Source organism: Panicum virgatum, chromosome 1K (genome assembly GCF_016808335.1).
Source record: "Panicum virgatum strain AP13 chromosome 1K, P.virgatum_v5, whole genome shotgun sequence".
Taxonomy (NCBI): Eukaryota; Viridiplantae; Streptophyta; class Magnoliopsida; order Poales; family Poaceae; genus Panicum; species Panicum virgatum.
Window position 1 is genome coordinate 11,763,209 of NC_053136.1, and position 27,937 is coordinate 11,791,145.

Consider the following 27,937-nt stretch of genomic DNA (forward strand, 5'->3'; position numbering starts at 1 on the left):
TCGCCAGCCTGTCGGCCCAGGGGCTGACAGGCACCATGGTGGCCCTGTCCTACAGTAAGCGGCTGGTGCAGCCGATTCAAGACAGGGTGCACCCTAGCTTCAAGTAATGGGGTCGCCAAGACCCAACCCGGGGGCAGAAACGAAAGGTCCCCCGGGACGAAGCTTCGAACCGGGTCGCCCGCATGATGTAGGGGGTGATCCAGGACAAAGGGGGCCCAAAGGGACATTGCTTGAAGCGGCCGACCACAGTCGTAAGTGTTCTCCATCTTTCCGAGTTGTCCTGCTTTTATTCTGAGTTATTCTGTTTTTTCTCTGGAGTTGTTTTCACTATGCTTTACGTATGCGGTGCACCCGTTGGGTTGTAACCAACTCGGAATGTCTTCTATCTTGCAGGCAAAGGTTCTGGAGTACTGGTCCCCCGCTCCCCTGCCAGAGGGGGATGCTGGGAAGAACGCCGCCACCCTAGCCAATCTGAAGGAGCCGGAGGCAGCCAATCTGGAGGTATCGTCCGACTCGTCCATTGGGGGCGAGTCGGACGTTGAATTCGTAGGGGCCAGTGTCCCTCCTAACCCGTCCGTGCCGGGACGACGAAGGAGGAGGCAGGCCATTCGGAAGGTCTCGGCCTTGAAGGCCGGCATAAGGGGAGCCCTTCACAAGGACGCCCTTGCCGCCGCCTCGAGGTCGGGCAGCAAAGAGCCGGGGGCGGAGGACGCTCCTGAACTGTCTGGTGAATGCGCTGGTGCCGGCGCCAACCGCACTGAGGGGGAGGTGGCGATGAGCTGACGCGCATGGGGACCATCGGGTCTCCCCTGCTCGTGCCCCGGTTGCAGCTGCCTACCGCGCCGTTGAAGCTATCCTTCATCGCGCGCCGCAGCGGAGGGTAAGCAGAGTTGAGCTGCGGCCCTTTGGTTTTGCCTTGAATCTTGAATTGCTTCTTTATGCTGTGGAATTTCTGACATCGCAGGAAGAGAAAGACAGAGGAGGCCACTGATGAGACTCACCGGGTCAAGGCGGATACATCTCCTCCGTCAGTCGGGAGCCCGCCACGGTCCCACGCTCATCGGGAGGCAGCGCAGGGTGGGGAGGAGGAGGCCGAAGGGGTGGGACGGTCCGCGGCTGAGGAGGCCACGCTGGTGGAGGTGATGTGGACGCCACCCGCATCTCTGCCAAGTCCGCCACAGGAGGACCCGGGCCGGGAGCTGTTTCCCGTTGGCCAGGATCCCGTCCTGCCTGGGGCCGGCCGCGCGGAGCAGCAAGAGCCCGGGCGGGACGAGTCGGCCGGGCTGGCGGAGGAACTCCTAGCCACCGCGCGCCGCGTGATAGAGTTGGCCGAGGTAAGATGCCGCCCTCTGACCATGCTGTTTTTCATGTGGTCTAGGCTTTATTGCGGACTGCAGTTTTCTGTGTCAATCCCTGGCTGGCCTGAGCCGGCGGGCCGCCGAGAGGCTACAGGGTGTACCGTCCGCGGGAGGCCGGCTTGAGCAGCTCGAGTCCCAGCTGGCCAAGCTAGAGGCTCAGAACCGCCTGCTGGAGAGGCAGTGGGCGAAGACCGAGAAGGAGCTCGCGAAGGAGAAGCGCGGTAAGGAGCGTGCCACGCTTTACGCTGACTCCTTTGCGTTCATGCTAATCGGTACCCTCTTAGGGCTGGAGAAGGAGGTTCGTGCCCTGAAGCATGACCTGGCGGCTTGCGACAAGGCCAATGCCGACCTGCAGAAAGGTCGGGATGCCGCGGAAGCGAGGGAGGGTGCCACCGAGGACAAGCTCCGCCTGGAGCGTCAAGCGCGCGAAGGTATGGTTCGGGAACCACCCTGTTTTCCTTTTGAGCGAACTCGCGTGGATTTAAATTGTGTTGCTTTGATCGACAGGCGCAGAGGCTCGGCTGGCCGAGGCGCTCGAGGCCCTGGGGCGATTCACCGGCAAGGTGGATGCCATCCTCGCCACCTTCGAGCCGGAGGGCATGGCTGTGGCGGAGGACCTGGAGGCGCGGCTGGAAGCGGCGCGTGAGCGGCTGGAAGGCTTCGCCAGGAAGGTTGCCGAGAGCACGGCCCAGTACACCCTGGGACTCGTGAAGTCCCACTTCTCGGAGGCCGACTTGGAGCCGGTGGGTGACGGGATTGCACCGGACACCTCGGACCTTGCCTGGTCCGACTAGCTTACCAATGCTAGGCCGATCGCGGAGCGCGTGACGGCCGACCTCAACCTGTAACTATAGAAGCTAAGAAAATGGTTAGCGGATGGCCAAAAAACAATATTTATTTTGTATGTAAATAAATTTGCATGTGTGATTTATTCTATAATCCGAGAAGTTGTTGAGTTGGCCGAGTAGTTAGGAAAGGCGACCCTGCGATGTGCCTTTACTTGTCGGGTTGAGAGCCGATAGTAAGAGGTGACGCAGGGTGGTTCCAGGACTAGCAGGGTTGTGCTCGTAACAACTGGTTACGTTGGGGGGTGTCTACGCTGGGTAGACTTGGGCGGATCGGATTGGCCGAGCCCAGCCCCCGAGTGTGAGAGGTAAGTTGGGCTGACCGACGCGCAGCCCCTGAGTGTGCTGAACGAGTCGGAGAGAGGAAAAAAGTACAAGTGAATGAAAACTTTGAACTTTATTAATGATTGATGGGTCGAGTACATAGCTTTGTTTATTCTTCTACGGATAGAAGCGACGAAGGTGTTCGATGTTCCATGGGTTGCCCACGTCCGTTATGTCTTCACGCTGGAGCCTGTTGGTTTCTGGGACCACTACACTGCTCACAATGAAGGGGCCTTACCATGGGAAAGTTAGCTTGCCTCCGGGGGACTGGACCCATCGGAGTATCAAGTCGCTGACATTGAAGTCGCGATGCTGGACATTTTTGTCGTGATAATGATGAAGCTGCTGCTCATACCGGGCATGCTGGAGGGCTCCGTGAGACGGTGCTCCTCAGCCAAGTCAAGATCGGTTTGCCGAGTTGTTTCGGCCTCGCTTTGGTCATAGTTCTGGGTGTACGGAGCACCAAAGGCGATATCTGTCAGGAGGATAGCCTCGAAACCATAGACCATGAAGAAGAGGGAGTAGCCGATAGCCCGACTTCTCTCCGTGCGCAGCCCCCATACTACTCTGGGTAGTTCTTGGATCCATTTGGAGCCGTATTTTTTGATCGGGTCGGATATTCTGGCTCTGAGCCCCTGGAGGATCAAGCCGTTGGCGTGTTCCACCTGGTCGTTGCACCTTGGGTGAGCCACAGAGGTGTAGTATACGCCGATGCAGTTGTCCTGGCAGAAATCCCAGAACTCGGATCTGGTGAATGAGGAGCCCAAGTGCGTGATGATCCGATTGGGCACTCTGAACCTGTGTGTTATTTCTTTGATGAACTCGCCTGCCTTTGCTGTAGACGTGGATGAGACCGGCTTCACCTCGATCCACTTGGTGAACTTGTCGATGGCGACGAATATGTGAGTGTAGTCGCCTTGAGTGGTCCAACCGAGTCGAGTCCCCAACAGGCGAATGGCCAGGATGGAGAGATCGTCTGCAGGGCCTGAGCCGGGACGTACTACTGCTTGGAGAAGAACTGGCACCCGGGGCATCGTTTGACGATGACCTGGGCATCGGCCAGAGCCGTCGGCTAGTAGAAGCCTGATCTGAAGGCTATGCCAACCATGGTTGACGCTCCTGCGTGGTTTCCACAGATTCCCGAGTGGATCTCACCAAGGAGTCAGACTCCGTCTTGCTGGGAGATGCACTTGGAAAGGGTTCCAGAGGAGGTCGAGTGCCTGAACAACTTGGTTCCGATGATGATGTAATTTGCGGCTCGGCAGGCGAGTCGCTCGTGCTCCTTGTCCTTGGGGTAAGACTTGTTGTTGATGATGAAGTCAAGTATTGGAGCTCGCCAATCTGGATCGGCGACGAGTACTTCCTAGCCTAGGGCTGGCGCTAGGTCAGGCTTGGTCTGAGGTTCCTCTTCAATTTTGACTGTGGGGGAGTTGAGAGCTTGTATGAAGACTCCGGCTGGGACGAGTGCCCGCTTGGAGCCTAGCTTGGAGAGTACTTCGGTTGCCACATTATAGTCCCGGAGGATGTGGTGGAATTCCAGGCCATAGAAATGGGCCTCGAGCTTGCGTATCTCCTTGCAGTAGGCATCCATCTTTTCCTAAGAGCATTCCCAGTCCTTGTTGACTTGCTGAATGATTACTTTAGAGTCGCCGTAGGTGAGGAGCCTCTTGATGCCGAGGGAGGCAGCAATCCTGAGACTGTGGATAAGGGCCTCGTACTCGATTGCATTGTTGGTAGCCTTAAAGAGTAGCTGCAGGACATACTTTAGCTGCTCACCTCTCGGAGAGACGAAGAGGATGCCTGCACCGGCGCCATCGAGGTTGAGGGCACCGTCGAAGTACATGGCTCAGTGCTCGGGTCGTTCGTCAGGTGGAGGGTCCTGAATCTCCGTCCACTCAGCGATGAAGTCTGCCAGAGTTTGCGACTTGATGGTGGAGCAGGGAAGGAACTCGATGGATAAGGCCCCTAGTTCCACCGACCACTTGACGACCCGGCCGTTAGTGTCTCTGTTGTGAAGTATATAGCCAGTGGGAAGGAGGAGACTACCTTGACGTTGTGCGCCTGGAAGTAGTGGCACAGCTTCCTTGACGTGATGAGTATCGCGTAGAGGAGTTTTTGCACCTGGGGGTGGCGCAACTTGGACTCGCCGAGTACCTCACTGATGAAGTAGACGGGTTGTTGTACCTTGTAGACGTGGCCTGGGTCATCTCGTTCAATGACCAGGGCAGTGCTGACCACGTGTGTGGTTGCCGCGATGTAGAGGAGTAGCGTCTCCCTATCTTCTAGAGCTGTGAGGACGGGTGGAGTTGTAAGGAAGTCTTTGAGCTGCTGAAAGGCTACCGCAGCTTCCTCGTTCCACTCAAACTTGTCCGACGCCCTGATAAGTTTGAAGAAGGGCAGGCCTTTATCGCCGAGCCAGCTGATGAACCGGCTCAAGGCCGCCATGCACCCTGTAAGCTTCATGAAATCCTTCTTGCACCTGGGTGGCTTCATGAACCTGATAGCGTTGATCTTGGTCGGGTTGGCTTCGATGCACCGGCTGCTTACGATGAAGCCGAGTAGCTTCCCGGACGGGACGCCAAACATGCAGTTGGTGGGGTTTAGCTTCCATTTGAATCTCCTGAGACTTTCAAATGTTTCTTGGAGGTCGGCAATGAACTAATCATTGGACCTTGTTTGATGAAGATGTCATCTATGTAAGCCTCGGCGTTGCGCCCGATCTACCCCTGGAGGCATTTCTAGATGGCCTTCTGGTACGTAGCACCGGCGTTCTTGAGGCCGAACGTCATGGTGTTGTAGCAGTACGCCCCGAAGGGCGTGATGAAGGAGGTCTTCTCTTGATCTAACTTCTTCAGGGCGATTTGGTGGTATCCTGAGTAGAAGTCAAGAAAAGAGAGCGCGCACCCTGCTGTTGAGTCAACAACCTGGTCGATACGCTGGAGGGGGGAGGGATCTTTAGGACAATATTTGTTGAGATCTGTATAGTCGACACACATTCTCCATTCACCATTTTTCTTTTTTACAAGGACTGGGTTTGCCAGCCATTCTGGATGTGTGATTTCCCGAATAAAACCAGCGGCTAGGAGCCGGGTTACCTCTACCCTAATAGCCTCCTTCCGATATTGAGCAAAGCGACGCAGCCGTTGCTTGACGGGCCATGCCTTCTTGTTGAGATCCAAGGAGTGCTCAGCCTCCTCCCTCGGTACGCCTGGCATGTCAGAGGGCTTCCATGCGAAGATGTCCCAGTTGGCGCGGATGAAGGATGTGAGCATGAGTTCCTATGTGGAACCGAGCTCGGCCCCGATCAAAGGCGGTCTTGTCGGGGTGGTCGTTTCTGAGGACGATTGCCTTCGTCTGGCTGTTAGGGTGCATCTAGGACCCTGACGCCGAATCGTTGGAAGGTATCTGAAGCTGATCCTTCGCGAGGTCCTTTGCCGCCTGGGTGACTAGGGCCTGGTTATTGCTCCTCTCCATGGCTTCGTCGGTGTTGATGTTCTCTGTCTCATAGGAGTGAGACGTCTGGATGTCGCCGCGGATGGAGAGGACTACGTTCGGAGCCAGCATCTTCAAGAGAAGATACGTGTGATTTGGGATTGCCATGAACTTGGCGAGAGCTGGTCTCCCAAGTATGGCGTGGTAGGAGGTCTCGAATGGCGCCACCTCGAAGATGATGGACTCGGTTCTGTAGTTGTCCCGAGTGCCGAAGGTGACCGGGAGGGTGACCTTGCCGACCGGAGTCGAGCCGGCACCCGGGATGACGCCGTAGAAGGCCTGGTCCAAGGGGACCAGCTCGGTCATGTCGAAGCCCATGTCTTCCAGGATCTTGGCGAAGTTGATGTTGAGGGCGCTACCGCCATCGATGAGAACCCTTGCCAGACGGATCTGGCGGATCACCGGGTTCACCACGAGGGGGTAGGCACCCATCCTGGGTAGGAGTACCCAGTGGCCGCGTTGGTCGAAGGTGATCGGGATCTTCGACCAGCGGAGGGGCTCAACCAGGTGCCTGAAGACCGAGTTGACATCGCAGTTGTGCAGCTTGATGCTGCGCCGGCTGGACGGCGCACTGGAACCTCCGAAGATGATGTTGACCACCCGTTCTTCCTCCTGAAAGGTGCCGGGTGATCGGTTGCCTTGCTCGTTGTCATCATCTCACCTGGGCGAGCAGTTTCTGCGGCCGCGGCCACTGGAGCTTCTGGAGCTACCCGGCTATCGATTGCTTATCTGGCAAGTCCACCAGGGGTATGCCCGGCGGTAGATTTGTTGGTGAAGGTGGGATTCCGAAGCCAAGAACTAGATGGTTGCGAGATGATGCTAGGGTGTAGACATGTTCGAGCCGCCCGGGAGCATAATACCCTACGTCCTGTGTTGTATGTATTGTATGAGCTTGATGAATGAGGTGGATGATGAGATGCATTCTATGGGTCCCTTCACAGCGCCTTTATAGACCAGGTGCCGTGGGTTACAAGTAAGGGAAGATATCTACTTGGGTTGTTATAGGGAATCAGGTCGGTTGAGATCCCTAGATATTCGGGATACATATCCGCGCCTTGATCCCGATCCTCGGAGGAACCTTCTGTTGTCTAGCCGAGTGCCTGTCCGCCGGGTAGTCGAGCAGAGTAGTCCTGGCCGAGTGGGTACCCAGTCGAGAGATAACCACTCGGCCGGGAGGTACCCGGATGTACCTCCGTCAAGCCCCAGAGTGCTGAAGAGCTTGAGCCTGAATCTTGATGGTTGACTTGTGCGAAGTTCTTCGAGACTCATAATGATGTCTGACTCCCTTCAGTCTTCAACGGGATGTGCCCATGGGCGCACCCGTTGGGTGCAGCCACCGAGCCTCAGAAGGTTTCGAAGAAGCTTTTCGAGGGTCAACAAAGAAGCCTTTGTTTGCATGAATTCCTGAGTTGCCCAAGCACTCAGTATGCCACACTGCCTCATCATTTTCCCAATCATTCGCCAGATCGGGTCCACCTGACTCTGAAGTCACGGCGTCCAGCCTCCGAGCAGGTTCGCTAGCGGAGTCACGGAGACACGCCGAGTGTTAGCGGCGCCCAGCCCCGAGCAGGGTAGCTGGCAGAGTCACAGAGACACGCCGAGTGACAGCGGCACCCAGCCCCCGAGCACGGTAACTAGCAGAGTCGCGAAGACATGCCAAGCGGTAGTGGCGCCCAGCCCCCAAGCAGGGTAGCTGGCGGAGTTGCGGAGACGCACCGAGCGGTAGCGGCGCCCAGCCCCCTAGCAGGGTAGCTGGCAGAGTTGCGGAGACGCGCCGTTCGGTAGCGGTGCCCAGCCCCCGAGCAGGGTAGCTGGTGGAGTCGCGGGGACGCGTCGAGCGGTAGCGGCGCTCGACACCCGAGTAGGGTAGCTGGAAGAGTCGCGGAGATGCGCCGAGCGGTAGCGGCGCCCAGCCCCCGAGCAGGGTATCTGGCGGAGCGCGGAGATGCGCCGAGCGGTAGCGGCACCGGGTCCACGAGCAGGGTAGCTGGCGGAGTTGTGGAGACGCGCCGAGCGGTAGCGGCGTCCAGCCCCTGAGCAAGGTAGCTGGCGGAGTCGCGGAGACACATCGAGTGGTAGCGGCACCCAGCCCCCGAGCAGGGTAGCTGGCAGAGTCGCGGAGACACGCCGAGTGGTAGCAGTGCCCAGCCCCCGAGCAGGGTAGCTGGCGGAGTCGCGGAGACACGCCGAATGGTAGTGGCACCCGGGTAGTTTGTATTTTTATCATTTGGTCTTTACTGCAATGGGCAGAAAGTTATCGTTGGGGGCCCGCTCCTTGCTGAGTACGACTCGGGCAGTTTCTTGAAAGTCGATTCAAATTCTGCGTGATCTTCAGGGTTGCTGTTGCATGCGCAGCTGATCCTCTTTAAAAGGGGAAGGGCCCTGCCTGCGGAGGGCTACCCGTTCCCTTGCCTTCTTGCCTCCTCACCCCTAGTCGTCCCCTTCGCATTCCCGCAGATCCGATCCACCCGCCGCCACCCAGAATGACCGGAGAGCCACCGAAGTCTTCCTCCTCCGCATCGGGGAGCGGCGTCGACGTGCCGCTACCCTCGGAGGCATGGGTGCCGAGCACCCTCCGGGAGGAGGACATCCAGGACTTGGTGGAGTGCGGGCTCCTCCCCGAGAAGGAGATCTCGGGGTGGAAGTGTTGCTTCGGGGAGGACTTCCCGACGGAGGACCGGACGAAGACGGTAGTCTTCCGTTCCTTCTACGAGAAGGGCTTCGCCTTGTCCGCAGGGGCCTTCTTCCGCATGCTCCTTTTCTTCTATGGGCTTGAGGTAATTCATCTCAAGTCAAACTCCATTGCGCAGATCGTGATCTTTATTCACTTGTGCGAGGCATTCCTGGGAATCGCCCCACACTTCAACCTGTGGTGGGCCTTATACCATTTGACAGGGTACCCGTCCGCCGCTCGCCGCGATGTGGTGTGCGGTGCCGCCTTTTTGCTGTGCCAGGGCTGATCGTACCCGGCCCTGGAGCTGCGTGACAGCAACAAGGGGTGGCACAAGTTGTTGTTCGTGGTGTCGAACCCAGCTCCTTGTCTGCTCGCCCGTATTGGCCGCGCACCGGAGTCTCGCGCGTGCTGGGAGGAGCTGCCGACCGAGAAGGAGATGGTCCAGGTGAACTTCCTTCTCAACGAGATCGCCAACCTATCAGCCCAGGGACTGACGGGCGCCGTGGTGGCCCTGTCCTTCAGTAAGCGGCTGGTGCAGCCAATTCGGGACAAGGTGGACCCCGGCTTTGAGTACTGGGGTCGCTAGGACCCGACCCGGGGGCAGAACCAAAAAGTTCCCCCGGGATGAAGCTGCGAACCGGGTCGCCCACATGATGCAAGGGCCTGCCGCACCATTGAAGCTGTCATTTACCGCTCGTCGTTGCGGACGGTAAGTAGAATTGCCATTGTGATCCCTTTTGTTTCGTTTTGGGTCTTGATTTGTATCTTGACGCTGTGGAATTTTGACTTCACAGAAAGAGGAAGGCGGAGGAGTCCGCTAATGAGACCCGCCAGGTCGACGCGGCTAGATCTCCTCCATCGGTGGGGAGCCCGCCGCGTTCCCGCGTGCGCCGGGAGGTGGCGCTGGGTGAGGAGGAGGCGGAGGACGCCGGGTGGTCCGCGACTGAGAGGGCCGCGCCAATGGAGGTGGCCCAGACGCCGCCCGCGTCGCCGCCAAGTCCACCGCAGGATAATCCGGGCCAGGAATTGTTTCCCGCTCGCCAAGAACCCGTCATGCCCGGAGCCGTCCGCGCGGAGCAGCAGGAGGCCGAGGGGGACGAGTCGGCTAGGTTGGTGGAGGAGCTCCGGGCCGCCGCGCGCCGCGTAGCAGAGTCGGCCGAGGTAAGATGGCACCCCTTGCCTGTGTAGTTGTTCATGTTGTACTGGATTTGTTGCTGACTGCCTTGTTCTTGTTAGGCACTGGCCGGCCTGAGCCAGCGGGCTGCCGAGAGGATACGGGGGGCGCCGACCACGGACGGTCAACTTGAGCAGCTCGAGTCTCGGCTGGCCGAGCTGGAGGCGCAGAACCGCCTGCTGTAGAAACAGCGGGCGGAAACAGAGAAGTCCCTCACAGACAAGAAGTGGGGTAAGGAGCATAGTGCGCTTTATGCTGACTCATTTGTATTCAGGCTAATCGGTACCCTCGCAGGGCTGGAGAAGGAGGTCTGCGCCCTGAAGCGCGACCTGGCGGCCTGTGAGAAAGCCAATACCGAGCTGCAGAAGGCTTGGGAGGCCGCGGAGGCCAGGGAGGATTCCACGGAAGGCAAACTCCGCATGGAGCACCAGGCACACGAAGGTATGGTTCTGGAACCACTCTGTTTCCTTTGGAATGCACTCACGGGGAGTTGAAGTGGCACCTTGTTGGCAGGTGCGGAGGCTCAGCTTGCTGCGGCGGTTGCGGCCCTGGGGCGGCTCACCGGCAAGTTGAGCACCGTCCTCTCCGCCTTTGAGCCGGAGGGAACGGCCGCGGGGAAGGAGCTGGAGGTGCGTCTGGACGCGTCGTGCGAGCTGCTCGAGGTCTTCGCTAGAGGGGATCGCCGAGGATGCGTCCCAGTACACCCTGGGACTTGTGAAGTCCTACTACCCAGAGGCCGACTTGGAGCCGGTGGGTGACAGGATGGCGCCGGATACCTCGGACCTCGCCTGGTCTGACTACCTCGCTGATGCCCGGCTGATCTCAGAACTCGTGGCAGCCGACCTCCACCTGTAACCTTAGAAACTAGGGAAATGGCCAGCCCCCGAGTGTAGGAGGCGAGTTAGGCTGACCGACACGCAGCCCCCGAGTGTGCTGGACAAGTCGGGGAGAAAGAGGGAGAAACAAAGTAACTGGAAACTTTGAACTTTATTAATAGCTGGTGAGTTGAGTACATAGCTTTATTCATTATTCTTCTACGGGTAGAAGCGACGAAGGTGCTCGATGTTCCATGTGTTGCCCACGTCCATTCCATCTTCGCGCTGCAGCCTGTAGGTTCCTGGCACCACTACGCTACTCACAATGAAGGGTCCTTCCCATGGGGGAGTTAGCTTGCCTTCGGGAGACTGGGCCTGTTGGAGTACCAGGTCGCCGATGTTGAAGTCGCGCTGCTGGACGTTTTTGTTGTTATAATGATGTAGCTGCTGCTCGTACCGGGCGTGCTGGAGGGCTGCCATTAGACGGTTCTCCTCAGCCGAGTCGAGATCTGTTCACCGAGTTGGTTCGGCCTCGCCTTCATCATAGTTCTGGGTGTGCGGAGCACCAAAGGCGATATCCGTCGGGAGGATAGCCTCAGAACCGTAGACCATGAAGAAGGGAGAGTAGCCGGTGACCCGACTTCTCTGCGTGCGCAGCCCCCATACTACTTTGGGTAGTTCTTGGATCCACTTGGATCTGTATTTTTCGATTGGGTCGAAAATCCTGGCTTTGAGCCCCTGAAGGATCAAGCCGTTGGCGCGCTCCACCTGGCCGTTGCACCTGGGGTGAGCCATGGAGGCGTAGTATACGTTGATGCAGCTTTCCTGGCAGAAGTCCCAGAATTCTGATACGGGGAAGGAGGAACCCAAATCTATGATGATCCGGTTGGGCACTCCAAACCTGTGCGTTATTTCTTCGATGAACTCGGCTGCTTTGGCTGCTGACGTGGATGAGACTGGCTTCACCTCGATCCACTTGGTGAACTTGTCGATGGTGATGAATATGTGAGTGTAGCCGCCTTGTGCCGCCTTGAGTGGTCCCACCAAGTCGAGTCCCCAACAGGCAAATGGCCAGGATGGAGGGATCGTCCACAGGGCCTGAGCCGGGATGTGTTGCTGTTTTGAGAAGAACTGGCATCCTGGGCATCGTCTGACGATGACCTAGGCGTCGGCTAGGGCCGTTGGCCAGTAGAAGCCTGATCTGAAGGCTTTGCCAACCAGGGTTGACGCTCCTGCATGGTTTCCGCAGATTCCCGAGTGGATCTCGCCGAGGAGCCGGACTCCGTCTTGCTGGGAGATGCACTTGGAGAGGGTTCCTGAGGAGGCCGAGTGCATGAACAACTCGGCTCCGATAATGACATAGTTTACGGCTCGGCGAGCGAGTCGCTCGTGCTCCTTGTCCTTCGGTGTTGGCGCTCCTTAAGTACCCATTTTATCCCTTGTTTATCCTTGAAAATGGCATGAATTTAATATCAAAATCACTAACCATCCTAACCCTAGCCTAATTATTGGTCATTTTCACATTTGCACATATATTTTGGAGGAACTCCGTTTTTCAGGTTTTTGGCTTATTTTGGAGCATGAAATGACGAGGCCTATGATCGAGCGCTAACACGAAGAAAGACGAAGGCCAAAGCCCAAAGGAAGGACCAAAGCCCATGTTGATTCGAAGCCCATTCATGCACATCCATCCTCCAAGAGAGCCCAAAGGACCAAGCCAACGAAGATGAGATCAAGATATTTCGGGATTAAGCAAAGCAAATAAAGATTTAAGGAAGGATTCCCTATCCTATCCTTTCCTCTAAGATATCTCCAAGATAACGACGTCCAAAGGGGTGCAATCGTGAAGGACATAAACTCTAGAAGATGCGAGGAGTCTACACACGAAAGATGAGACCAATGCGGGCCCGAAAGAGGGTAGGCTGGCCGTCCTAGGCCCTTGAACCGGCCGGCCTAGCCCATTTCTGAGGCTGTTCGGCCTCCCCTTCGGCCGGTGGCTTCCTCGGCTCATAAATAGCTCGCACCTTATTCAACTCGCGGCATCCATCCACCCAGAACTCGACGAAAACCTAGGGCCAAGACCGGAGGGAGACGACGGCCGCCACAAGTCTTCGAAGTTGTCTAGGAGATGGCTTAGGCCGCCCCTAGCCGCCATGGCCTCCTTGCATGGTTGTGCCATGGCGGAGTTCATGAGCTAGTTGGATTCATCGATGGTGTGCACACGGCGGTGATGATCCAAACACATCTATTATGTGAGTAATGATAATCATGTCTTCTGAATCTATTAGCGATCATGTCTATCCTTTTTTGATTTTGATCTTGCCTTGGGTGCGCTTATTCCTAGATCTATTCTCGAGATAGATTGCATGGGGTGTTCTTGTAGCTATGGTAGCTAGGAGTTCATACCGGATCTACCCAAGTGGGTTCGACACGTCTAGCGTGCTTCGGGGTGCTTTTGTCCAAAGGGAGCATCGTGACAGGGCATGGCCTGAGTAGAGGGGTTCCCAAGGGGCTGGATTGGAGGTTTTGATTTAAGGATGCTATTGATTGAGATGCATGATTTATTTGCTCGTTAGCTTGAACTACAACTAGATGACGATAGGCCTAGTCTTGTCTTTGGTTTTGCTATGGTTACGCCTATGTTCATGGATGAGATCAACCTTTACACAACACTCATATCTATTAAAGGTTTACTCTATATGTGCAATTCATGCTTCATGTTAGGATAGATCCGTTATATTAGATGTAAAACCTTAGGTAGTTCTTTGTCGATCAACAGATTGATAAACCTTGGGGGAGTACTCTAAGGGAAAAGCTACCACGATTTGTGAGCTTGCGGTACATAAATTGGGGTGCTAAGGAGCATCAACAAGCTTTTCTGGCGCCGTTGCCGGGGATCGGCAACTCGAACGCTAGGGCGATCTATCTAGTTTTTTTGGACTAACCCTAAATTTTATTATTGCATATACCCTTATTTTCTTGTTTGTGTCCTTGAAAGTAGATGGAAAAAGCTAGACACCAAACTTGGACTTCGAGAAGTCCATAATCCACTTCAACAAATTTCAGAAATCGGTAATAAGATGATCGAGGAGCCTCAACATGGAACATCGACAACGTCCACATCGACATGATGGCAACAACATCAAGATTCGCTCTTTAGTGGTAGGTGCTAACTTTTGTTAGTGGCCCAGCATCCGCTATCGAGTCCCCACTCCCCAAAGCAAAAGATGATAAATATGGTATGCTGCCATGTCAATTAATTTTAAAGACTAATGTTTTTGGGAAGAATTGTTTGTTCAAGCAATAGGTATAAAGAATGCCCGTGAAGAAAATCGTGCGATCATCATCATCTATGAAGTATTACTGTTGTGATGAGTTTTTCGTCCAAGATCAGAGAAGTACCATGAGCAAATAATAGATTATTTTTAAGCTCCATCAAGTCTTCTCTCCGACGGATCAAGAACCGTCAACTTTGGAGGTCGGTGTGAAGAGTTATGGTAAAATCTTTCAACGCTGTGCATTCTGAAATCTCTCTGGACAGATTGCAGCGCCGTAATAAAACAAGCATAACTTCTTCATACGGAGTCCAATTGGGGCGAATGACCACTTGTTGCAAAGATAATTTGATGCACCTTGCAATGGAGCAGAAGTTTGGTACATGTTCTGCACTGGATGAAGGGGAATTCAATGAGGACAGAGGCAGTAGCAACCGACGAAGAAGGTGATGATGATGTCAAATGATGATTGGAAGGCTGTGTACGCAAAAGATGATGATTTGAAGTTGACCAAAGTTGGAGGCAATAAGATTAGAAGAACCACGACACCACCTATCTTCTCCAGTGGGATGCTTGATTTACTTCTAATCGAGTGATGCTATCAAGGAAGGAAACCGTTCGGATCATCAACACGAAGCACATGAGCATCTTCTAATCCCGACACCTTGGGAGCAAGAACAATGGAGAAGACACATCATTGAAGCCGTGATATTTTCTGGTAATCAATGGTGATGACCTTGAAGCCTAGGGACGCACGACACTACGTTCCAAAGACCACACGATCGAGATCATTGACATCTTCGGATGAATTCACAAGAAGATATAGTTCTCATCAATGTCCAGCTCGACCTCAGAAGCAAATAGCAGCATATTTTTGGATATTCAAAAGCTCCACGAAGTTCCCGTTCCAACGAATCAAGAACCAAGTCAATCGGAGATTCCTACAAGCGGGTATGGCCAAAACATTGAAGGTTGTGCACTCTGAAAATTTCTGGACAGCACGCAGCGCCAAAAGTGAAACGGGCATAACTCCCTCGTTTGGACTCGGTTTAAGATGAATGACCACTCGTTGGAAAGATAATTTCATAAAAATTTTAATAGATCTATATTTTGGTATATGTTCTGTTGAGTATACAGGAGATTCCACAAAGAAGAGGCAGGAGCAACGCGATGAGAACAAGATAGAGAAGATGACGATGACAACAATGAAGGAGAGCTTGATCGATGCTTTCATCAAGTGTACATGATAAAATTCATAGGCTTGGATCAGAGAAAGAACCCCAATGACATTGGCAAATGAAGGCACAAGCGGTTGACCTTCGACAAACGAAGATGTTGCAAACAAACCACGACGGATTACAAGAGCGCAACATTCAACACATGGAGACGTGAGAAGCAAACCATGACGGACCACGAAGAGTGCATCAAGATGACATCTCACACAAAGTACCAGGACTCCAATGAGTATGGAAAAGCTCCAAGGCTAAGGTATACATTGAATTCTCAAGCTTCTATTGGTTTTGTTGATAATCTTTAAAAATCGCATGCTCGAACCGATAGTCGGAATGAAAGTTTAAATTCTATCCCTTGTTCTTTTCATGATGATAGGCTAGAGTTTCTTGAGAATGTTGATCTCATGCTTAAAGAACCTCTGCCTAATAATGAGCTCTGCACTATGCAAGAAACACATGCTGCATTTAATTACACCATGCCTTGTTCATGAAATTTAATTGAGGATGTGATTATGTTGCATATGTTTACAAATAATTACAAATCTCGATCTTGCTTTGCGCCTGGTCAAGCTCATGACCCTAAAAAAGCACATGTCGGGAGAAGCCCCGAATTTCACTAACCATGCAGGACATGAAACTCAAATGATGAGGAGGGAAACCGTGCCCAAAATTTTGAACACCATCATCAACATCTTCAAGTTTCAAGAACGGACGTCGCTAAGCCTCATCAATTTTGTGCACAAGTGTAGAGATTTACAATGCAAGAAAGTTGAATATTCAGGATCTCCATCAACTCCTCAGTTCAATGCATCCATGATCGATACAATTGAAGACCCATGGGAGGAGCTATGTCTCAAACATCGGAGATGCACGTGCTGAAATCAGCACGGGGCAGATTGCAGTGACGGGGAAAAAGGGGCATAACTCCCTCAATTGGAATGCGTTTTGGGCAAATAAAGACTTGTTGGAAAGAAGATTTCATGCACCTTGCATTGGATCAATTGGTTGGTGCAACTCCCAATCTGGACAGAGAGGAAAATCCGTGAAAAGAAAGGTAGTGACGAAGGACAACAAAGAAGGAGGTGACGATGATGTGAGAGACGATTGAGCAAGTTTTCCATTAAGCGTGATTGATCATGTCCAACATGGGAAGTGGAATAAGAGCTGCATGGAACACCTTCACCTCTTGCATGAAGGACCATGGCTTCGCATCAATTTGAAGGTAAGAAAGTCGAGCTCTGTGACTTTAAATGAAGCGCTTTGCGGGAGGCAACCCGATCTTTTATTTTATATATATATATTAATATGACCGTCTACATTGCACTCTTTAAACGGAATATCAAGTAACATTGTACCATTGCTCTAACAAAAATCACAACTTCATGTTGTTCATTCTAAATGTTATTGAGGGAGCACTTTGTTATTTGATCTTGGAAAACTTGTAGACCTTTTTGTGTGCCTATTAGTGTTTTGAGTCTTTTTTCTTTGTGTCTTTTTAGAGAGATTTATGAAGCATTGCACTACCCTTTGATTCTAAACTTGTGGCTAGTTAACTTAGGCTAACTTTTTGTTTTGTTTTAGACCACCTCATCATGTCATATCATTTTGTTCACCCACCCCGTGTTGCATTGCATACCATGTTGTTCGTCTCACCCTTGCATTGCATTGCATGTTGCATTTAAAAAAAAACTTTTTCTAAAAACATTGACTAGCCTCGCTTTTGAGATCCTAAAACCCTTAGAAAAACTACTCATAGAGCAATCCTAAAACCATAGGTTATGTTTTTCATTCAAAAAAAAAAACTAACTTTTGTTTCTCTCTAGTTTTTTTAAAACCACCTTAGATAGAATTTCTATACCCAACAATCTCTCTTCAAAATTTTTGTTTTAAGCCAAAAAATATAGGAAACCCATAAACCTACTTCTAAAACTTTGTTAGCTTGGTTGCTTGGTCTTTTTCGATAAATAACCTTTTCATTGACAAAATCCTCACTTCTTATGAAGTGTCGCGGAGGCTTTTTGTCACTCTTAGCAATTGTTTTTGAATAAGCTAGTTGTGGAACAACATCGAAAGGTCCTTTCAACCTTGCTAACACTTGTTTTTGCTAACTTTGCATTTGCACTTTGCATCCATTCCATTGTTCATGCCCTCATTTTGCTAGCTTGGTCTCAATCTTATTAATATATGCTTTCCTATCCATGTAATGCTTATCATGATAGCATTTACCTTAGCATTTACCTTTTGCAGTCTTGTGTAAACGTGGTGTTTAAACTTGTTTGCAGACCTCCATCTTTAAGCTCTTTTGACCAAGATAGCAATCCATTTTGTTCTCATGTTGCTTTAGGTTGATTTAGAAGCTTTGCAATGCGCTTTACCTTTCTTGCGTCGTGAAGAATTTTTAACCTTGAAATGAACATGGTGTTTTGACCTCGGTTATATCTTTATGGCTATATAAAAAATTAAGCAACCTAGTTGTAAACATGGTGTTTAGAACTCGGTGCAAACATTGTCATTGTTTATATATCTTCCTTTCATCTGCATTTACACTTGCACACACGTACACTCATCAGATTTCGCTAAGCTAGCTATCCCACAAGTTGAGATTCTAGGGATGGTTGGTTTTTTGGCATCTATCTCTACTCCCGACTGTCACCCCGGGGGTAGTTTGTGCACTTGATTGTTTTGCAGGCATGACAAAGCCTTCCCATGAATTCGTAATCAAAGAAGAAATCAAATTCGTCAACATCTCCAAAGTTCGAGAGCAAGCCCTACTATTTTCATCAAATTTTGCACATGGACAGAGATGTACAAGGAAGAAAAAGTTGATATTCAGAAGCTCCATGAAATTCCCATTCCAACGCATCCAAGATCAATGAATTTGAAGACCCGTACAAGGAGATATGGCAAGAACATTGAACGTTGCGTGTTCTGAAATTCGTCGAGACAGATTGCAGCGCTGGGATGAAATGGACATAACTCTCTTGTTCGGAATCAATTTTGGGCGAATGAGGACTCGTTGGAAAGAAAAATTCGTGCACTTCACAATGGAGCAATGTTTCAGTACATGTTCTGTTCTGGAAATTGAAAGAAAAATTCGTGAAGATGAGGCAGCAATGGGACAACGAGGAATTGAAGGAGGCGACGACGATGTGAAGCAATGATTGGGACCATGACTTAGTACAAGAAGAAGTTGAAGGAAATTGAGGCAACAAAGGTGAAGACACATTGAAGATGATATTCATACACATGAGGGAAGGACTTCAAGAATTGCAAGATGGTCCATCTTCTCCTTCCACGCCTAGCATCATACTAAGCATGGGGGAGGATTTCGTGGACAAGGAAGAAATATCTCATGGAGTAAGATAATCACGATTGCCACAAGATGCTCATGATTCTTCTTCCATGCTTAGTACAATGCTTAAGTATGGGGAGGCCGTGCTACACTTCATTATGAGCATCGAGAAGGACGATAATTCTTCCTCAACTCTCTCTTTTTCTAAATGCTTGTACATATATGCCTTCAACCATAGATGCAACCTTTGTATATATCTCTCAACCTATCACATGGCTTCTAGGAGGACAACCTAGTTTTGTTTTTGTTTTCAATAAGTGTAGGATCACCATAATTTGTGCTCACCACATTGATACATTTTGGCAATGTCTTTTGCTTATGGAAAAATGATGAAAGTTGCTGCTTTGTTTTACCTACGCTATGTTGTATATGACTTGACCATTTGCTCTCAATTAAATGGAATTAAAAAGATTAAATACTGGCTCTTTTATTTGTGGAGGTTAAATGACTAAATTCTAGACCCACATATTCTATGTTGCTCTTTGATTTAATTCTACCGATGACCTTACACCTTGTGTTGTTTAATTTGAAAACTTAATTCCTATGCTATCTACATTTGTGAATCTCTTGCAAAGTTCTACCTACCAAAGCCTATACATACATATTCTTTCATGATGAAACCTTTAGATTGCAAACTTATATTTTGATGAGTTGGATTAAGAATGATTTCTTTGGTATGAGACTAAGAAGCTGGTCATTCCGTTTTTTTTGTGTAACCTTCTTTTTGCTAGCCTATTTATCCATGCATTGTGAGTTTCTACTTCAGGAATTTTGCAAACCTCGCTGGATATCCACCCTAAACCAAAAATATCTTTTTGTGATTACCTCCTTGACCACAACCCAATTTGAGTATGAATTATCATTTCGACGGAATCAAAAGAATCCAGGGCACCATATAAAGAAAAGTTTTGGGAGACAAGGCTCCCTGGAGATTCAAGAGGTTCTACGAAGAAGAAGGTGTATTTGAGATACTTACCCTAGCTAGTTGGTTCTCCCATTATTCATACTCGAGGACGAGCATTCGTTCAAGCATGGGGGGATGGCTGGGTAAGTATTCTATGTTATCAAAAGTTCTAAGGAGCAAAAAGAAAGAAAAAAAGAAAGAAAGAGAAAAATAGAAAAATGAAAAAAGGAGAAAAGAAAAGAAAAATGAAAGAAAAAAAAGAGAAGAATAAAATGCTCCTTAGCTCTTTTTGGCTTCATTAATTTTCCAAGTTACTTTGAAGAACTATTCCATACTCAAATCTCCCAACCATATGCAATCCGATAACGAGAACTTCATTTGTGTCTCGGGATCATCCATTTGCCACTTGCACATGTCCACCTATCTAAATGTGTGTGTTTCATCTTTCTCCCTCTCCAACATTATTTTTCAATGGCCTTTTTGACTAGTCTCGGTAATTCCATTAGATCTCTATCTTAGTTTGATAATATTTCAAGTATGTTTTGCTAGGCTTGTTTTTACCTACCAAGCTCCACATAAGGCTTCCACTTTTATATATGAGTAGAATAGGTTGAAGAAAATCTAATGTTGGCTTGAGCGACTTGATGAGATGAGTATTTCCATGATCTTTTGCAAGAGAACCTCACTTATGTTTGATATGCATTCTTTTGAAAACTCTTCACGATGAAACAAGGTAAAGGTTTGAAGTTCGCTTAAGTTTGAGAGCATTGCATTTATTTTTTTATTGTGGCTTGTTCTTTAATTGCTAGTCTATCTTCCATAATGAAAAAGTAGCCGGTCACAACATGAACTTAAATGCTAAATACTTGAGAGAGAAATATGTCTTGTTATGTATGACTAAGTGCAGAGAGGACATTGAGGGGCAACGCTAATTTCTTTATAAGCAAAGCTCCTAGACTTACTCGAGGACGAGCAAGGTTTAAGCATGGGGGGAATGTTGGCGCTCCTTAAGTACCTATTTTATCCCTTGTTTATCCTTGATAATGGCATGCATTTAATATCAAAATCACTAACCGTCCTAACCCCGGCCTAATTATTGGTCATTTTCACATTTGCACATATATTTTGGAGGAACTTCGTTTTTGGCCTATTTTGGAGCATGAAATGACGAGGCCCGTGATCGAGCGCTAACACGGAGAAAGACGAAGGCCAAAGCCCAAAGGAAGGACCAAAGCCCATATTGATTCGAAGCCCATTCATGCACATCCATCCTCCAAGAGAGCCCAAAGGACCAAGCCCACGAAGAAGAGATCAAGATACTTCGGGATTAAGCAAAGCAAATGAAGATATAAGGATGGATTCCCTATCCTATCCTTTCCTCGAAGATATCTCCAAGATAACGACGTCCAAAGGGGTGCAATCGTGAAGGACATAAACTCTAGAAGATGCGAGGAGTCTACACACAAAAGATGAGACCGAGGCGGGCCCGAAAGAGGGTAGGCCGGCCGGCCTAGGCCCATGAGCCGGCTGGCCTAGCCTGTTTCCGAGGCGGTTCGGCCTCCCCTTCGACCGGTGGCTTCCTCGGCTCATAAATAGCTCGCACCTTATTCAACTCGCGGCATCCATCCACCTAGAACTCGACGAAAACCTAGGGCCAAGACCGGAGGGAGACGACGGCCGCCGCAAGTCTTCGAAGTTGTCTAGGAGATGGCTTAGGCCACCCCTAGCCGCCATGGCCTCCCTGCGTGGTTGTGCCATGGCGGAGCTCATGAGCTAGTTGGATTCATCGATGGTGTGCACACGGTGGTGATGATCCAAACACATCTATTATGTGAGTAATGATAATCATGTCTTCAGAATCTATTAGCGATCATGTCTCTCCTTTTTGATTTCGTTCTTGCCTTGGGTGCACTTATTCCTAGATCTATTCTCGTGATAGATTGCATGGGGTGTTCTTGTAGCTATGGTGGCTAGGAGTTCATACCGGATCTACCCAAGGGGGTTCGACATGTCTAGGTGCTTCGGGGTGCTTTTGTCCAAAGGGAGCGTCGTGATAGGGCATGGCCTGAGTAGAGGGGTTCCCGAGGGGTTGGATTGGAGGTTTTGATTTAAGGATGCTATTGATTGAGATGCATGATTTATTTGCTCGTTAGCTTGAACTACAACTAGATGACAATAGGCCTAGTCATGTCTTTGGTTTTGCTATGGTTACGCCTATGTTCATGGATGAGATCAACCTTTACACAACACTCATATCTATTAAAGGTTTACTCTATATGTGCAATTCATGCTTCATGTTAAGATAGATCCGTTAGATTAGATGGAAAACCTTAGGTAGTTCTTTGTCGATCCACAGATTGATAAACCTTGGGGGAGTACTCTAAGGGAAAAGCTACCATGATCCGTGCGCTTGCGGTACATAAATTGGGGCGCTAAGTAGCGTCAACATTCGGGTAGGACTTGTTGTTGATGATGAAGTTGAGTATTGGGGCTCGCCAATCTGGATCGGCGACCAGTACTTCCTGGCCTAAGGCTGGCGCTAGGTCAGGCTTGGTGGGAGGTTCCTCCTCGATCTTGACAGTGGGGGAGTTGAGAGCCTGCACGAAGACTCTGGCCGAGATGAGTGCCCGCTTGGAGGCCAGCTTGGAGAGTACGTCGGCTGCCATGTTGTAGTCTCGGAGGACGTGAAGAAACTCCAGGCCATAGAAGTGGGCCTCGAGCTTATGTATCTCCTTGCAGGAGGCGTCCATCTTCTCCTGAGTGCTGTCTCAATCCTTATTTACCTGCTGGATGACGACTTTGGAGTCGCCATAGGCGAGTAGCCTTTTGATGCCGAGGGAAGCCGCGATCCTGAGACCGTGGATGAGGGCCTCGTACTCGGCCGCGTTATTTGTGGCCTTGAAGAGTAGCTGCAGAACATACTTTAGCTGCTCACCTCTCGAGAAGATGAAGAGGATGCCCGCACCGGCGCTGTCGAAGTTGAGGGCGCCGTCGAAGTACATGACCTAATGCTCGGGTTGTTCGTCGGGTGGAGGATCCTGGATCTCAGTCCACTCGGCGATGAAGTCAGCCAAGGCTTGTGACTTGATGGTGGAGCGGGGGAGGAATTCGATGGAGAGGGCCCCTAGCTCTACCGACCACTTGACGACCCGACCGTTAGCATCTCTATTGTGGAGTATGTCGCCGAGTGGGAATGAGGAGACCACCTTGACATTGTGCACTTGGAAGTAGTGGCGCAACTTCCTTGACGTGATGAGGATCGCATAAAGAAGTTTCTGCACCTGGGGGTAGTGCAGCTTGGAGTCGCCGAGTACTTCATTGATGAAGTAGACGGGTTGTTGAACCTTGTAGATGTGGCCTAGCTCATCTCGTTCGACGACCAGGGCGGTGTTGACCACATGGGTGGTTGCCGCGATGTAGAGGAGTAGCGTCTCCCCGTCTTTTGGAGCTGTGAGGACGGGTGGAGTTGTGAGGAAGTCTTTGAGCTGCTGAAAGGCTGTGGCAGCTTCCTCGTTCCACTCAAACTTGTCCATCTTCCTGAGAAGTTTGAAGAAGGGCAGGCCTTTGTCGCCAAGCCGACTGATGAACCGGCTCAGTGCCACCATGCACCCTGTAAGCTTAATCAGATCCTTCTTGCACCTTGGTGGCTTCATGAACCTGATAGCATTGATCTTTGTTGGGTTGGATTCGATGCCCCAACTGCTTACGATGAAGCCGAGTAGCTTGCCTGCCGGGACGCCGAAGACGCACTTGGTGGGGTTTAGCTTCCTTTTGAAACTCCTGAGATTTTCAAATGTTTCCTGGAGGTCGGCAATGAACTGATCATTGGACCTAGTTTTGATGACGACATCATCTACATAGGCCTCAACGTTGCACCCGATCTTGTGGCAGAACCGCCCGAATTAATCCGGCTCAAGTGCGCTAACCATTACCTTAAAGGCCATATGAGTTAACACGCACTTCAAACGAAGTAATCCGGCAGCGCTGTCGGGTAAAGTCCCGATAAAACCACCTACGCTTCAATCGAACCTAAAGCTTGCACAAAACTCACACGAAGGCGAGTCCAGAGATTACAACATTCCAAAATTTATTACATCACAAGTACATCATAAATTTATTACAAACAGAGTTTACAAACTGGACTTTGAACTTCAATTTAATTACGAAAATGCCCTGACTCATCTCTCTCCTCCCTCCTTTGTTTTCCCTGCTCCACGTCCACGGCGGCGCCGTACGCCGGCACCGACGCCACCTAGCCGCCCCACGCATCGCGCCCCCGGCCAATCCATCCTGGCCGCCTGTAGTTTTGCCAAACCCGCTCCACCCCGTCGCCTCCTCCGCTTGCCACGCGCCCCTGCCAGCGCGGAGAGCCGCCACGACATCCGGTGCTCACCAACGCCGCCTGCTGAGCTGCCACCTCGCCGTCGCCGCGTTCCGACCTCCCCCTGTGCGCTCTCGCCTCACCTTGAAGCCCTGCAAACATTTGAGCACCTGTTAACACTTGTAACTAGGTGAAGCTATATAACACTTGTAACTAGGTGAAGCTATAGTCTTGGCTAGATCTAGGAAAATACTTTGCTTTTTATTTATGAATGTTAGGTAAAGGATCTGAGTATGAAACTTTTTCTACTTGCTCAAGATACTAAAATAACAGCACTGTCAAAGTTTGGCAATTTTTAGAATTGGATAGATATATATTTTATTTTAGGCTTGGATAATGGTCCTATTTTGGATCAAATAGTTGTAGTATCTGGAAAAATATGAAACTCACATAACTAGTTGGCCTTGAGGATATAAATCTGTAAACAAAGTTTGGGAATCACATCTTGGATAGAACAGGAGATAAAAATTACTCTTTATATCAACTCGTTTAAATGGTTAAATACCAAACTAAAGTTTTAGATGGATAAAAATGCTGAAATTTTTACAGTAGAAATATCATTCTTATATTAAGCTCTGGTAAAACATTGAGCTCCATAATCTATTTATAACTTTCTGTACATTTTAGTTTTGATAAATAGGAGTTAAGATTATGTATTTTATTAATCCTGTTTTGTGTATATAAAAATTACGATAAATTTATTGTAGATTAATAATCTGGTATAGTTTCCTCTGTAAAATTTTGAGCTCCGTAAATGGTATATTTTAGTCTGGGTAAATACATCTTCAATTGTGCATACTCAAGTTTTGGGTAATTTTCATGGCTAGATGCTTTATTGTTTTTACTTGAAATGTTTACTGGGATCAGCTGAGTATATGAGGTACCTTACATAAAAATTTTAGCACCAGAAACTTATCCTAACTTATGAAGTTAAATAGTCAAACAACTAGGTGTTTACTTTTAATATAAAACCCGCCACACAACTCATTTTATGAAGTAAAGTAAAGTTACAAACTACTCGATAAACATTTGCCCAAGAAAATGTAATGAAGAATTTTCATAATAAAACTTGTGCTACAACCCTATAGTAAAGGAAAGAAATGTATTTTGTTGTTCTTTAAGTAACACAAACACTTTGCATTCATATAGACGCTACGACTCTCATTTACGGAACTAAAGAGTTGGTGCTGGAGTCCGAGAGTGAACTACATGAAGATCAAGCTAATCTAACTAAAGTTTCTAGAGACCCGAACCAAAGTTCGGAAGAGCCCAAGGCTAACATTGCCTTGGAAGGCAAGCCCCGGTGCATCTAAATGCCTATTATTTTCAATTATATGCAATCTATGTTGTAATTTATTTATCTGTGCATTTAAGTTTTCAGGAGTTGATTGAAACCATAGATGCATGATCCTAGGTTCCTATGCAATGTTTATCTCTAGATAAGCTCGACTAGATGCCCTGCTAACTTGGACCGGTAAAAGTCGAGTAGTCCTACTACTCGCGAGATTATAGGATCCGACTGTTGTACCACATATTACAAATATAAGGCTTATGGACGGGATCATGGGACCCCGTCGTAGAGAGAAAAATGGATAAGGTCGCAGTGTGTGGTAGAAGTTGTTAAGCGTTTGAATGTACTAGCCACATGCCGAGAATATGGTAATCGGTAAGCTCGGTACCTGATTGGACCGGCAAGTGGACTTCTCCCACCCTTCTAACTTTGGTCCCATTTAATGGTGAGTACACGTGCTAGCTCGACCCGGTGCCATCCGTAGTCTGTCGGGCCATGTACTCTAGGGGGTGGCTCTGATCCACAACCCGGAAAGAAAGGGGAAATATTGCTTGGGGTGACCCATCGGTGCCCCGGGCGTGTGTGTTAGGTTTTTCTTGCAAGGTTAATAAACTCGATTCGAATCGTTCCACCGCTCATGGATAATGAGACTGCTTAACACTTCTACATAGAGTAACAAGTGGAATATGTTGATGATGATAATATTGTTGTATGATTAATGTTTTTTCACTACCATGCTTGTTTAGAAATAGAGGCTTATCTAGAATGGTTGATTGAACTAGAATATGGAAAAGTTAAAATCTGAAATTAAGGACCTACTCTTAGTCGCTTTTTCGGCAAAACAAATCCCTCCAGCCAAAAAGCCTTGCATGTCTAGTTAAGTGGACTAAGTTATATCCATTGACTGGTAAGTCGTGCTGAGTATTAGTATACTCAGCCTTGCTTGTGGCTTTGTTTTCAGGTGTTATCTTCAGGGTTATGGTTGATGTCATGTATGGGCTTCATCATGATATCAATGATGTCGTTAGCTCACGTTTTATTTTTCCACTACAATAAAGAACTCTGATGATCTCTTTTATGTTCAAAAGTATTTTCTGAATTTTAAACTCAGTTTGTAATAAATTTATGATGTACTTTGTGATGTAATAAATTTTAGAATGTTGTAATCTTTGAACTCGCCTTCATGTGAGTTTTGTGCAAGCTTTGGGTTCGATCGAAGCGTAGGTGGTTTTATCGGGACTTTACCCGACAGCGCTGTCGGATTACTCTATTTGAAGTGCGTGTTAATTCATATGGCCTTTAAGGTACTGGTTAGCGCACTTGAGCCAGATTAATTCGGGCGGTTCTGCCACAGATCTGCCCCTGGAGGCATTTCTGGATGGCCTTCTGGTATGTAGCACCTGCAGTCTTGAGGCCGACCATCATGGTGTTGTAGCAGTACGCCCCAAAGGACGTGATGAAGGATGTCTTCTCTTGATCCGACTTCTTTAGGGCGATCTGATGGTATCCTGAGTGGCAGTTAAGAAAAGAGAGGAGCGCGCAGCCGGATGTTGAGTCAACAACCTGATCGATGCGCGGGAGAGGGAAGGGTTCCTTAGTGCAGTGTTTGTTGAGATCTGTATAGTCGACACACATTCTCCATTCGCCATTTTTCTTTTTTGCAAGGACTGAGTTTGCCAGCCATTCTGGATGTGACTTCTCGGATGAAACCAGCGTTTAGGAGCCGGGTTACCTCTACCCTAATAGCCTCCTTCCGATCTTGAGCGAAGCGATGCAGCCATCGCTTGATGAGCCGTGCCTTCTTGTTGAGATCCAAGGAGTGCTCAGCCGCCTCCCTTGGTACACCTGGCATGTCGAAGGGCTTCCATGCGAAGATATCCCATTTTGCGTGGAGGAAGGAGGTGAGCGCAAATTCTTATGCGGATTCGAGGTCGGCCCCGATCAAAGCGGTCTTGTCGGGGTGGTTGTTGCTGAGGACATTCGCCTTTGTCTGGCTATCGGGGTGCGGCTGGGACTCTGGCGCCGAGTTGTTGGAGGGTTTCTGGAGCTTATCCATCGCAAGGGCCTTTGCCGCCTGGGCGACCAAAGCCTAGTTGTTGCTTCTCTCCATGGCTTCTGCAGTGTTGATGTTCTCCGTCTCGCAGGAGTGAGACGTCTGGACATCGCCACGGATGTTGAGGACTCCGTTCGGAGCCGGCATCTTCAGGAGAAGATACGTGTGGTTCGGGATTGCCATGAACTTGGCGAGAGCTGGTCTCCCAAGTATGGCATGGTAGGTGGTCTCGTACGGCGCCACCTCAAAGATGATAGACTCCGTGCGGTAGTTGTTCCGGGTGCCGAAGGTAACCGGGAGGGTGACCTTACCGACCGGAGTCGAGCCAGCACCTGGGATGATACCGTAGAAGGCCTGGTCTGAAGGAACCAGCTTGGTCATATCGAAGCCTATGTCCTCAAGAGTCTTGGCAAAGATGATGTTGAGGGCGCTGCCTCCGTCGATGAGCACCCTGGCCAGACGGATCTGGTGGATCACCGCGTTCACCACAAGAGGGTAAGCACCCGGCCTAGGTAAATGCACCCAGTGGTCGCGTCGATCAAAGGTGATCTGGATCTCCGACCAGCGAAGGGGCTCAACCGGGTGCCTGAACACCGAGTTGACGTCGCGGTTATGCAGCTTGACGCTGCGCTTGCAGGATGGCACACTGGAGGCAGCGAAGATTATGTTGACCACCCGTTCTTCCTCCTAAAAGGTGCCGGGTGATCTGTTGCCTTGCCGATTGTCCTCGTCTCGCCTGGGCGAGCGGTTTCTCCGCTCGCGGCCAT

General features: G+C 49.8%; 3 protein-coding genes across 3 annotated transcripts; 1 reads left to right on the top strand and 2 right to left on the bottom strand.

Moving 5' to 3' along the window:
• The first annotated feature begins 788 nt into the window (after nt 1-788).
• Nucleotides 789-2,152, top strand: LOC120652614. Its single transcript, XM_039930485.1, has 5 exons — nt 789-880; nt 965-1,324; nt 1,398-1,579; nt 1,643-1,789; nt 1,866-2,152. Exons 1-5 carry the CDS (start codon nt 789-791, stop codon nt 2,150-2,152), a joined length of 1,068 nt encoding a protein of 355 aa, XP_039786419.1.
• Nucleotides 2,153-5,899: 3,747 nt separating this feature from the next.
• LOC120652623 lies at nt 5,900-6,451 on the bottom strand. The gene has a single exon (XM_039930497.1). It carries the CDS (start codon nt 6,449-6,451, stop codon nt 5,900-5,902), a length of 552 nt encoding a protein of 183 aa, XP_039786431.1.
• Nucleotides 6,452-11,195: 4,744 nt separating this feature from the next.
• Nucleotides 11,196-22,195, bottom strand: LOC120652629. The gene is made up of 2 exons (XM_039930509.1): nt 21,965-22,195; nt 11,196-11,711 (listed from the first exon to the last, which is right to left on the bottom strand). The coding sequence occupies exons 1-2, from the start codon at nt 22,193-22,195 to the stop codon at nt 11,196-11,198; spliced, it is 747 nt and encodes a 248-aa protein (XP_039786443.1).
• Nucleotides 22,196-27,937: the final 5,742 nt, after the last annotated feature.

What these genes read in the sequence shown, in the direction of transcription:
- LOC120652614 (XM_039930485.1), top strand. Translation starts at nt 789, where the DNA reads ATGGGGACCATCGGGTCTCCCCTGCTCGTGCCCCGGTTGCAGCTGCCT. An exon ending in GCTCGCGAAGGAGAAGCGCG is followed by an intron (nt 1,580 to 1,642) that starts GTAAGGAGCGTG and finishes GTACCCTCTTAG; the next exon opens with GGCTGGAGAAGGAGGTTCGT. An exon ending in GGAGCGTCAAGCGCGCGAAG is followed by an intron (nt 1,790 to 1,865) that starts GTATGGTTCGGG and finishes TTTGATCGACAG; the next exon opens with GCGCAGAGGCTCGGCTGGCC.
- LOC120652623 (XM_039930497.1), bottom strand. Translation starts at nt 6,451, where the DNA reads ATGGGTGCCTACCCCCTCGTGGTGAACCCGGTGATCCGCCAGATCCGT.
- LOC120652629 (XM_039930509.1), bottom strand. Translation starts at nt 22,195, where the DNA reads ATGGACGCCTCCTGCAAGGAGATACATAAGCTCGAGGCCCACTTCTAT. An exon ending in CGCCAGCCTTAGGCCAGGAA is followed by an intron (nt 11,712 to 21,964) that starts GTACTGGTCGCC and finishes GGACCACTCAAG; the next exon opens with GCGGCACAAGGCGGCTACAC.